The 12,681-nt window shown below is 50.8% G+C and overlaps 1 protein-coding gene across 1 annotated transcript in view; it reads left to right on the top strand.

Annotated features, from left to right (window-relative positions):
• Positions 1 to 6,759, top strand: part of LOC144947716 (transitional endoplasmic reticulum ATPase) — a 71,477-nt gene extending 64,718 nt beyond the window's left edge. The window contains exons 17-18 of the mRNA XM_078877028.1: positions 839 to 993; positions 4,654 to 6,759. Coding sequence (XP_078733154.1) covers positions 839 to 993; positions 4,654 to 4,762 — 264 coding nt within the window. The 3' untranslated portion in view covers positions 4,763 to 6,759. The remainder of the gene's footprint in view (positions 1 to 838; positions 994 to 4,653) is intronic.
• Positions 6,760 to 12,681: the final 5,922 nt, after the last annotated feature.

Below are 12,681 nucleotides of genomic sequence, written 5' to 3'. Positions count from 1 at the left end.
AAAAGTCCCTTCTTTAGGGTTGCCACCTCTTACTCTGCAGACCAAACGTGACCATATTTCTCAGTCGGCCTAGGTCTGTGTCAAAACTGTGCAGTCTCGTAATAAAGTTAAACACAGTACCGGTACCAGATGTCGGTACAAATTAAGTGCTGCCACCCGAACACAGATGCCAATGATCGCACGGTTTGTGCCTTCCATGATACACAAGTGTGGGAGCTGGTACTCGACGATCTGTATGCTGCACATTTGGAATTGTGGGCCATATTCAGATGGTGGTTTTCCAGCATTCCTCAACTTAAGTTGCATAAAATTCAACATGTTCGTCAATAACGCTGCCCTAAAATTATATCATAGACCACAAATGTGCTCCGAAGATGGGCTAAGAAGGGCTATTGCCCCAAACGTCGCCTATTATAAACTTTGACTGTTTAAGACTGTTTTTGATGGACACGTTCCATTGTCACCACTGCCAACAGAGCAGCAGCATTTCAAAATATTTCAAATTCAAGCGTGTGCAAGCTTTCATGCCTGTATGATCGAAAGCACAAATTTTTCACATATCAACTGTGCCCTTTAGCCCCATATACTATCATTACATTTTGTAGTGATGCGGTGTGCTGCCTAGCTAGTGTGGTGATGGTGTGCTGCCTAGCGTGGTGACGATGGTACTGCCTTGTCTGGTGGCACTGCCTTGTGATGTGCTGCTCGCTTGGTGGTGACTTGATTGCTGGGTGAGGTGCTCGTCCCGTGATGTGCGGTGGTGGTGGTGACGGCGACGTGATCACGATGACGATGCGCCGCTCTGCGTGGGCCGTGCTGTTGCGCTTTGTCACCGCAGGACGTGGAAGACGAAGACGCGGTGCCCGAGATCCGCCGCGACCACTTTGAAGAGGCCATGCGCTTCGCCCGACGCTCCGTCAGCGACAACGACATCCGCAAATACGAGATGTTCGCTCAGACGCTGCAGCAGAGCCGCGGCTTTGGCAGCTTCCGGTGAGAGACCGTCCGTCCAACTGTCCATCGGTCCACCGGGCACTCCCCTGACACATCATCGCACGTTGACATTTGCGGAGTGCGAGGCGCTCTCCACGGTGATGCAAAAGTCGGAGGGGGGAGGGGCGGCCCGGGTTCACGTTGCTTGTTCGCTACGGAGACATCGGCCACACACTAACTAGACATCGGTGTCGCCGGCACGCCTGTTTAACCGAACGTTGACGTAACTTGTCATACGTTGGTCACCGACGCGATCCGATTCATCGGTTCCTAAACCGGGGCGATCTGTACCCTGTGACCAACCAGAATATCAACTTGCCACTTTGCAATTGTGAGTTCGAGGGCTCTAACCACACAGCAGCGCACCCACCTTAGATTGTATACATTCTGCAGATGCTTTAAATAATAACGCCCTTTTATTCAGCAAAGTTGAACCCCAGCATTGCCACGCATCACCAATTCCCTTTTTAATGAGCGTATTGCTCATGGGAAGAAAACGGGAGTGCCTTGAGCGAAAGCACTCAAAATCTGTACAGACAGGTCAAGAAACCCGCTTGCTGTACTGCAATCTGGCCACCTTGTGGTTCGGCTGGTTTAGAATTCCACAGCAATATAATTATCCTCGTACGATCCACCAACCCCCCCACTCAATTGCGTGGCAGTCCTCTCCTTTTGGTTGGTCTGAGCCAGTTGTGGAAATTCCATATTCCTATGACCGGGGGGACCAGTGGCTCAACTCGACACGCAAACTGGCGCCGTCGAAACGGAAATCGGCGCTCCACTTAGACGCGTCCCTAAGTGCGGCTCGTTAAGGACACGGGAGCAGCGGTATAAAACCTCTATGGATTAATGTTTCTGTGCTCGCCGCACAATTACGGCGGCGCCTACTTCGTATTGCTCGTGACGGGCGCGCTGGCGCTCGCTGGCTTCTCTCACTCGTTCGTCTGCTTTTATTCAAGCTTCCTAATTTGGTGCTTTGTGTGTGTGTTCTCGCGCTCTAATTGGCAACGGGCGTGCGAAAGTCTGAAACGTAAATTAGGCCAACGCGAACTGCAAGGAAACTCGCCATGAGGCCCTTTGTGCTTCTGATGGTGATTTGTGTGGTTAAGGAAAGTATGCTGCTGCTAGGAAGGGAAAAGCACTGTAAACAAACTTTGTTATGTTGGCAAAAAAAAAGTAATAACACGTGTGAAATTCTGTCCTTGCACAGATTAAGTTGGCCTGTGACCAATTTGCCTGCCATGCACCACCAAATCTCTTAATCACATCTCAGAAGCTCAGCAGGTTTGAGGCTTGGACAGTGCTTGAATAGGCAACCACCATGTGGTTAAGCAGGCTTTTACAGGCTGCTTTGGTACTACGTTGTGGGCATCTGCGAACATTGCAGCAATATCTAAGCTCACCAACCAACACTGACAAGTATGCTGAAGTATGGTAAAATTAACCCAAGCAGGACAGATAGATACACTGACATATAACGAATTAACACTGTAAACCGTAGTTGGAAAGTGTGAAAAAATATTCGACTCGCTTGAGGACTTCCTCGGCATAGAAGATGATTGTCGTATATTGAGGTTGTAATTACTCCAACCTTTCCACGTACTCCAAATGCCGCCACTTTTCTTACATATCACGTTAACGTCCGCTGCGTCTGAGTTGGTTGCTTGAAGTATGTGTGTATGCCACGGTGGCGAGACGTTAACTACCTCGCCTGGTATACAGGAGATCGGGGATTCGATCCTGACCCTGACTCCTGTATATTTGGAGTTTGCATGTCTCTCCCCGTGGTTGCATAGGTTTTGCCCTCCATGTTTAGAAACATGCGTTTAGAGTATTTGGCTGCTATATATTTCCACATGATGAGCCACTTCGTTGAACTATCATTTGTGTCCAGGTCACTTCTGTAAAAGAGCCACGTAGCTCAGTGGGCCTTACCTGGTAAAATAAAAATAGTAAATATTTGCGTGTGTTTTTGTGTTTCTCGTTCACGACCAATAACAGGCGACATTTAACTGGGCCTGGGCCTTCCTTATGTCGGTTCCGCCTTAAATCACTTACTGGTGCAGTGTGTAAACATTAATACTGGGGAGACAGGCGGCCAGGAGTTAGGGGGTGGGGATCTTTGTTTATGATGTTTGCGCGTCTCTCCGTGTGGAGGGCCGTGACTTCGTTGTTTGAAGCACTGCGCTACGATCCTGGCGAACAGACCGATTCCCTGCCATGGCTTGCATACTTGGCCGGCGGTATCTGAACTTACTCTGAGGCCTCCTCTCGGTCGACCCAGCCTGACACGAGTAACTTGTATAGCGTGTGTATATTAGCATTGGGGAATCAAAGGTGCCCGAGCGTGGCGGGATTGACCACATCCGTCTTCTGCAGCATGCTGTCCTTAATTGGTACTCGCCAACAGCACTTGCCCCAACAATCTGTCGAAGGCTATACGGGGGAGCTTTGTTTTTGTGAGTGATTGGGTGAGTGTTTGAGTAGGTGAGTGAATGGGCTGATGGGTGAGTGCGTGAGTGGATGAGATGCTAGATCAGCCACGCTTCCGCGCATTCACTCTTTTGTTGCCGACTGCTGTTTGAAACTAAACTAAATGTTTTTGCTAGCTAAGCCCACTAAGCTATATAGAACTTTTTCAGAAGCGACCTGGTCACAAATGATAGCTCAATAAAGCAGGCGTGGGTTTTGGGATCAAACCCACAAACTCTTGTATGCCAGGTGAGGGAGTTAACATCTCACCACCGCAGCACCCTAATTCAGGCGAATAAAGCATCAGCAGGTCTCCCGCCTGATTCTGTTGCTGTATGACGACACGGGGAAGGGGGGGGCTGTGCAAGTCCTTGGCTGCAGTTTCCACTGGTTCACGGAAACCGCCTCGGTAGCGTTTGCACACCGCGGAGGAGGGAGCTGGCGGCGTGCGCCCATAGTTTGTCAGCGAGCGCTTCCACGCATCCTCCACGTGCCGCCACGGCAACGCTGCGATCGAGGCGGCTCGAGGAAAGGTCCCTCCTGGCAGCCGCTGCCACAAAGTGCGCCTGTGTGTGAAACTTATTGTCGCCTTTTTATATTTTAGTTTTTTTCGCTGCCGATTTCTAATTGTCCCCTCGGCTTTGTCGTCACGGGAAGATGGCGGCGTTCCCCCTTCCTGTCGTCAGATGCGCGTTTGCGTCATGCCGCGCGTGCCATTCGCCGTCAAATCCGTCACGTTTCGCCGCATGTGTCATCACCATCCAGCAGTGGATTGATCATGGCCGGTGAGGATTTATCAATCCGGCCAGGTGACGTAGATTCTGCAGATGGAGCCCTCGACTCTCAATCATTGAGGTCCTTGACTCGGGCCCCATGAACCATCCAGGACCTATACAATGAATAGTCCAAGTCTTTAGAGGGGTGTCCTACGAGTGGTGGACTACACCGGCTCCCACCTTGGCGATGTGGAATATCCGCCAATGGCGCCGGCGGAGGTGTGCGTTTCGGAGCCAATATTGTAATGGATGATTGCCGGCCCGTCGGCGAGATGCGTCGTAATCATGTGTCGTCCTCTCCCACCCACCCCTCGCCCACCACCCCCACCCCTCGCCCACTACCACCACCTCTCCCACCCACCCCTCGCCCACCACCACCTCCACCCCCCCCCACCCCCTTTGTGCGTTGCAGGTTCCCGGGGGCATCTCAGGGTGGCACGGCCCCCAACCAGGGCCCCAGCGGGAGCGGTGGCAGCGGCAATCTGTACCACGAGGATGCGGACGATGACCTCTACGGCTAGGACTACAAACAACGCGCCCTACCCCCGGACCACAGGCAACCCCCACCGCCCCCACACAGCCCAGGGCTTTAGTCGCATCATCCACATGGAACTATGCACTCGTCCAGATCCCCCCCCCCTATTGTCAACTGCAGCACACGCTCCCATCCAGCTACACATTCCCGAGACTAACTGCCCTTAGCGGAGGGAGTGGCTCCCTCGGCCGTGCGTGTCTTGTCTTGCCCCCCCCCCTTCTACCCCACGGCTGTCGTTAACCCCCAATGCCGGTAACTGAATTCCTAGGGGTCGACGAGTCCGTCCCTCGCCCCGCCACCCAGTGCCAAGCGTTGAGACGGTGTGGCGGTGGCGTCGTCCCTTGAGTTCTTTCCTTGCGGACCAAAACACCGACATCAGCCGGGGACCGTGCTCGTGTTGCACGCACGCAGGGTTCCGTGGACACGCGCGCAGTGCACGCTGCGTGGAACTGAGGGTGGCCGAGGGCACTTGGTCCCTGACTCCTGAGGTGAAGCCAATTGTCACGTAATTGGTATCCGCTTTTCCCCGAATGCGTTCTATTAGACTGGCCATCCACATTGAAGATCAACAGCGCACATTATATTTGGACTGGTATAGGTAAAGATGTTGTATGCTGGGGCTGATACAGATGTGGTGGTGGTGGTGGCGATTGTTGCCCAACGTTCTTGACCGCCCCGTAACCCCGCTCTCTTTTGATTGGTTACAGACCGCTCCCCCCATCCCTCAAGTTCCAACGTCGTCTCGCTAATCCAGCTTCCCAGCGTGCACCGCGTGCCCGCCTACACACTTGGCACGCATCAGACGCGTCGCTTGAATTGACATCGCGGGATCCACCCCGGCAGTCGCCTACGAAATTAATAAAAATCCAGCGGCGCCCTTGACTAATGGATGCAACAGGCAGGGCATTGGTCCCATAATGACGGTTGGAAAGGTCAGAGCAGGGGGCTCTCCTTAGACCGTAATAACACTTCCCCTCCCCCACCCTCCCCCTCTGTAAAACGCTGTGCGCCGGTTCCATAGGTAAGATATCACTCATCCCTCGCTTCCCTCTCCCCCTCCCCGAGCAGTTGTCATTTCTCAGCCAAGGCATCACTCACGTTGGGCCCTGCAGCCCCCCCGGGGGGGGGGGGGGGGCGGCCTCACGCATCACAGAGCGTCAGTGCCGTCACTTCTTCTCCCCGCTGACACTACACTGACACTGGGTCCCCGGGTTCGATCTGGCCACGGGATTTACTTTTGACAGCATCTTCATTTTCCGCGTAGAGTAGAAGTAGCAGCGTTCACTAGAGCGCATCGCCGCACTTTGTGTGGGTATGTTTATTTTTTAACAATGTTACTCGCCGTTCTCGCTCTTCTTTTGGGGTGGGGGGAGGGGTGGGGGACGAAGCGCCGCAACCATTTATCGCTTGATGTATGTGATTCCTTGCAAGGGTTTAATTGAGGTTGGTCCTTCGAGTGAGAGGTTGTTCGATTCAAGTTTTGCAATTTCATATTATTATTTGCCATGCGTGAGGTTCCTTCTTTAAATTGACCTGGTTGATTGCTCTTAGGCAAAAAAAAAGTCACTTTTGTAGGTCAATGGTAACTTGAAATTCTTGCGCTTTAACGAGTCTGGCAACGGGACGAACGTGGCACTCGGCAAAGCCTGAACTGTCGCAATCATCCGCACAGACACACGGGCGAGTGGGCGTCATTGTAGTCTCGCCCGGAGCCTCCCGTGTTTGTTAATTGCTCGCCCTTTCTGTGTATTGGGCGCACACTGTGGTTTGACAAAAAAATTAAAGTGACGGCGATTATTTCTATAAATGCTGTTCCAAGCACTGGGTTGGGGTGGGAGGCTACTGCTGTTTTTTGAAAGGACCAGTAAAGGAGAAGTCTGTTTGTGGTTGTTTTTTTGCGGTGGAATCTTTTGTTGCATCTTCTGAACCAGAAGTAAACCACGTCTGCTGTGCCTCTGGTGAAAATAAAATAATGAATCCTCATTTTTCTCCTGTTGTCCTGATCAGACACTCATTAAACACTCACCACTGTTCCCCGCGTAACAAAAACTTTGCCTTAAAGGAGCACCTGCTGTTTTCTCCCATTTCATTGTCGTATTCCAACAAAGTTTGAAGTATTTTGCTTAGCAGCAGGGGTGGCCCTTTAAGCAATAAATGCAGATTAATGATGTGCCGTCGCATAAAACGCAAGTGCAGTATGCAATGATTTCCCTGGGGGTTTTGTGGCGAGGGGATTATATTTTCACCACACACATGACTTGTGTAAGGTTGCAAAGTCATTCATTTACATTAATTGCAATTATGTGATACCACGTATTTAATTTTAGAGATCTGTTAAAGAACACAAGCATGCACACACAGCCGGCGTTTGTAAAGGAAACCTGTTTGGGCAGTGCTGAATAGACAACCTATGGTGATGGCATGAGGCTGCAGAAATTATGCTGAACAGACGGCTGACATGTCTGAACCGAGTTCCTGAAGATGCTTCCAGCACTCTGAGTGAAACGTTGGACATTGTACAGAACAACACGCAGCAACAACCTACTCGGTCGTAATGTCCGTGTTATTACGGGTTAGAGAGATGGACTTTTCCCAAGCAACTAGGAAAAACATTCTTCCTGCCTTTGAGTACAGGAGCATGCATAAAAGTAGAAATGTTGCATTAAGAATGTGGCAGGATGTAATCTGGGAGAGGTTTGTGAAGGGTGGGGGGCGTGTGCAGAATGTGGGAGGGCAGGTAACCGAGACGGCCATTGCGAGTAGCACCCAGAGAATGCCGACCAGGGGAGTAGACTTAAGGCCAGATGGTGGGAAATTGCGAGGGGCAGACCCTTCAGTGTTGGGTGTCAACTCTTCAGCAGTTGCGGGATTCGGCAGAGAGGAGGTGGTGACGGTGGCCATGGTGACCTCTTGATCTTTATAAGTATTATTTCATCACGCGGTCTACTGCGCCTCAGCCCGCTTTAGTAGGACCTGAAATTAAACTAATTAACCGAGCGACGCAGATTTATAAGCGTACTCGATCATCGGATTGTCTACCGCAGGCATGGAGGGCATACACAAGCACTGCGCTGTGTACGTGTGTCGCGGCTTTAGCGAGCTGATTGACTGGATCTTCGGGTTTAATAGCCTTGCCCGGGAGCTGTGGTAACATGAGGCCACTTTCTCAGCATCAGTGGCTCGAAGCTCGGTATAAGGGCACTGATTTTCAAATCTCTGTGATTTTAAAAGGATTTTTTAAAATAACTTTTTGTTTCCCCGCCCCCCCCCCCCGTTTCACGTTTAATTTCATCCACATCGTGTTGTAGGTTATCACGTCGTGAGACGAACAATCCATTCGGATCTCGAGCAGCGCAGGTCCCCGTGCGTGACAATGTGTCGTGAAAGTGGATATTGCAGAATAGCATCTGACGTTCCTTCGATTGACTTCTGATGCATTCAGGAGGGGGCAGCTCTTTGTCACCAGCTCTCTTGTCACACAGTCATGGTCATTGCGGGGCAAACCGCTATGCATAAGCTTTAAGAGGTGGCAGTTTTCTCAAGTTAAGTCCAGGTGTGGCATGGCCTAGCGGAAACAAATTGGCCGATTGTTGTAGAGGTTCACAGTTCGATTCCAGTGACCGCCCTGGTTAATACTGCAGATGCAACAAACCATAAAATTGAAGCCATCTGCCTCATAGCAGACGTCACATTTCGTGACATAATTTGCAAGAGGAGGCCTTTGTGTGCTGGCATCATGATTCAGATTTGAAAAAACAACAACTGCAATGACTAAATTGGGGTTAGACAAAGCAATAATCGTACCCCCCCCCCCACTGCGAAAACGTGACAGGAGCCTCCTGAAGAGTTGCAAGACTCGGTAAGACTGATGGGTGAAGCAAGATGAATAGTGAATCCTCTTAATGTTATGTTCTAAAAACTCTCCTGCCTGGCCCAGTCTCACCGACGAATTTGTACCACTGCACTCCAGTAGTATCTTCATTACATACTGTACTGTTAAATATTACATACTGTACTGTTAAATCACGTAACAATCCCCGGTGTATATTCAAGGCGAAGCAATCGGATTATGAATTGCTTAATTTTTTCGCAATTTACATCGCAATCGACTCCTAATTTATTTATTTTTGGTCGGGTAATGATCTCATTCAATTTTATGTCATTAAGCGCCACCCCCCTTCCACCCGCACATCGGATTAGCACGGTTGGCTGCGTACGGTGCGAAAGAAGTTCAAGGTACATAACTCGTCGCGCGTGTGACGGCGTTTAATAACGCGCCGATTGTAATTGTTCAGTTAACCTGCAAGTTGCGGAACAAATTATTACAACCTCAACATATAGCAATTTGGAGGACTCTCCTTCAGGGTATGGGTCAGCTGTACGCTGGCGAACATTTCATCTTTGCAGTGGAAACAGCCGCTGAAGGAACAGCGCCGAGGGCCACGCGACTGGACGCGTGGCGAGCGGGGAGCTCGGCACCAGCGTCGCGGGCGCCACGACGGACATCGACGGAGTTTCGGAACGCGCGACCGCCGAGAAGGACGACGACCCCCGCTCCCAGCTGCTTGGGGACACTCGCCATTCGCCTTCAAGCGGCAGTCGGCAGCAAAGAAGGGGGTGGGGGTGAACGCGCTGATCAGAATCCACAGAATATACTGCAGGAGGAATCCGATGAGCAACAAAGCTCTTTCAGATGTCCAAGTCGGGGCGGGTCGAAATGTTGCAACAAACAACCCACAGACACGATAGGAGTGCAAAGTCTAGTAAAGGTAAACATCACGTAAAATATACAAATGAAACTTAAACTTGTATATTTAATCTTACCAGGTAAAGCCCCCACTGAGCACATAAGCGACCTGGCTACAAATGATAGCTCAGAAAAGTGGTTTATCATGTGGACTTTTATAGCAGCCAAATCATCTAAATACATGTTTCTGAATACATCCCATCCACTCACACCCATTCACTCACCTACCCACACGCCCAATCACTCACAAAGACAAATATCCCCCGTTATAGCCTTCGACAGACTTGGGGCAAGTGCTGTTAGCGAGCACCTATGAAGGCTGGCACGGCACACACGAGGGATTGGGTGGCCAGAACCACTCCCGGCCGCCTTTGTCTCCCTAAATGGCGATATTTACACACTGCACCAGGTACTCATTTGAGGCTGAGTCGACCTAGGGTGAGGCCCAGAACCAGTTCAGATAATCGTCACGTGTTGGCCGTGAACGGGTCTCAAACAACCACCCACCCACTCGCACGTGAACTTGGAATGGAAGTGGGCAGCTCACAAGTCTGGAGGTGGGGCTCCTCCAGTGGCACTGACGCACGTGTGGACTTGCTGTGAGGAGACAGATCATGGAGCGCCTGTCGGGTCTGTCGGCTCCTGCAGAGCCGTGCACCATGCAGGACCTCGCCAGGGCTGCAGACCGGGCCACGTCACCATGAGGCCGATCATGGCGACATACATCACTTTGTTTGCAGGACACGAGAAGAGGGCACGAGAAGAGGGCATTCGGGTCTGTATGGGGGGGGGGGGGGGGTTGAGGAGCTTCTTCAGTGGGTGGAACGTTCTGGAACTGTCATTGCACCACAGCAACCAACAAGCTAAACACGAGGACCATGCTCTGTTCTATGATTACACTACGTAACACATTTGTTGTTCCTGGGTAGTGTTATTTCATAATTGCTTATGCCTAAAAAGTATAGAAAATGGCTATTATTGCCCACAAACTTTGCTTTCGTGACTAGGACAGTGATATTTTGAACTTTACCTATTTTCAATGAGAAAACGGGCGAATTTGTGTATTTTCGTTCACAAAGTCAGCAAAAAACAACATACGAATCAACTAACATGTATTTATACTAAAGTAATACAAAAAATACGACAAAATATTTAGAATTGAGTAGTTTTTTGAGATTTACGATTATACTGTAAATCACTTTCACGAATCAGCCCCCAAATGTCGTTTCCCATCATGTTCTCGTAATACTGTCCTTGGTTAGCGGCCTTCAAAGTCCAGTACATCCTGGTGGAAGCGCTCGCCTTGCTCCTCCGAGTGCACTCCCATGTTCTTGAATTTATCAAGATGAGCATCAAGGATATGGACTTTGAGGGACATCCTACAGCCCATTGTGCCGTAGTTCTTAACAAGTCTCAACCAGCTCCCCATAGTTTTCGACCTTGTGATTGCCCAGGAAGCCAGGAACCACTGCGACAAAGCCGTTCCAAGCCACTTTCTCCTAGTGAGCTTCTTGGGGAATTCATTGCACTCCAGCATCTTCTTTATCTGTGGTCCGACGAAAACACCGGGTGTAGGGAGCCCCCTACCCCCAACTCGTAGCCAAAGCTACTCGTAGCCAAAGCTACGAGTTGGGGCCCTACTGACAACCACCATGAGATGACTTCAACGACAGAGTAAAAGGACAACAAATTTAGTACACGTGGCGCCCCTACAGCGTGAAGTGTTCGAGGCAGTGAACGGCACGAGTGGCGCTATTCGGCTCTGTCACATCCTGGATGCGACCATGCGAGACAAATCAGATATTGGGGCCCCACCTGAGCTGACAATGTCGTTACTGCGCCACGGCATTGCAGGGCTGCACCTTTACCCTTGCGTGAATCCCGGTGACAGTGTGGGGACGAGTGCGGTCAGTCTCATGGCAGGGCGGCTGCATTTGGAGGAATAATCTCCCGTGAGCCACACAGAGAATCTCCCCAATTCAGTCCTCACACCCTTTTAGCTACAGACATTGTCACCAACTGTGCAAACATTTAAACAGTGTCTGCGTGGGAGCTTTTATATATTTTCTCCACCAATTACAAACCTCCCCCAAATTTAATGAGGGTGACATTATTTTTTAAATGTTTTTTTTCAATCTTATTATTTTTTTCCCCCTCCCGTGGAATCCCTTGTGAAGTATCGGGGCGAACGCGCCGGCTAAGATTAATGTCCCCTTCAAAACAGCGCACGCTCCGCAAATTTGTCCGCTCGCCGGTTACATAAAGCACCTCGCACTAAGAGTAACTCTCGGCGCACGCTGATCAAGATTGAGAACGAACGGACAACACAACCTACGGTCATTTAACACGCGGCGCGTTCGCCACCAATGCGATTCACGATGACGTTCCACCCACCCCCTCCCCCCCGGGGGTATAGATCGTGTCGATGTAAATGGGACGTGGACCCACGCGGCAACAGCCGAGGTTGTGTCACGTGAACAGAGCGTGCCAGTTAGTTCGGACTGTGCTTCAGCGCAGCCGAGTGTTGGAGCGTGAACCCGCAGCATTTACACGGAGCACTCCGTCTCGCTGGTGATTGCAACCAGCTTCATCAGGCCATTGCCAGGGATTATGAAGAGGCCGTGGTCTTAATAGGGTATGGTGATGTCATTACTGTGCACCGACAGGCGAGAAGGACCCAGGCAGAGGAGGGGGGGGGGTGTCAATGACTTAATAAAATAAAAAATTGATTGTTGATATGAAATTATTTATTCCTGTTACCAGTTAGGTTACTCCGATTGTAAACGTCGTGAGATTGCTCTCTAACACACAACCGGTGTGCTGAAGTCGTAGCAAACTGGCACGCTTTTGTTCAGGTGACAAACCTCGCTAATTGTATGTGTCGGGTGGAGGTGGATGTACGACACATTCACATTTACGCGACCCCTAACCCACGAGACGCTTTATCGTGGACAACCTGCCTTGCTCCATGGAACTGGCCACAGCGGTTGCAGCTCACGATTCGATCTGCTCGAGGCCCAGGGAACGCGCGGTGGTGGTGGTGGTGGCGGCGTGCAGCAGTGACGCGACACTTGGGATGGATGTCAGGGTTGGTGGATCACGCAAAGAAACCCCGCTGGGCTGCAAGGTGGCCAGGAGATGTCAGCACAGCCCGTGGT

The sequence above is a fragment of the Lampetra fluviatilis genome, chromosome 46, assembly GCF_964198595.1.
Source record: "Lampetra fluviatilis chromosome 46, kcLamFluv1.1, whole genome shotgun sequence".
Taxonomy (NCBI): Eukaryota; Metazoa; Chordata; class Hyperoartia; order Petromyzontiformes; family Petromyzontidae; genus Lampetra; species Lampetra fluviatilis.
The sequence above is the reverse complement of the archived record's forward strand: the minus strand, read 5'-3'. Positions and strand labels throughout refer to the sequence as shown.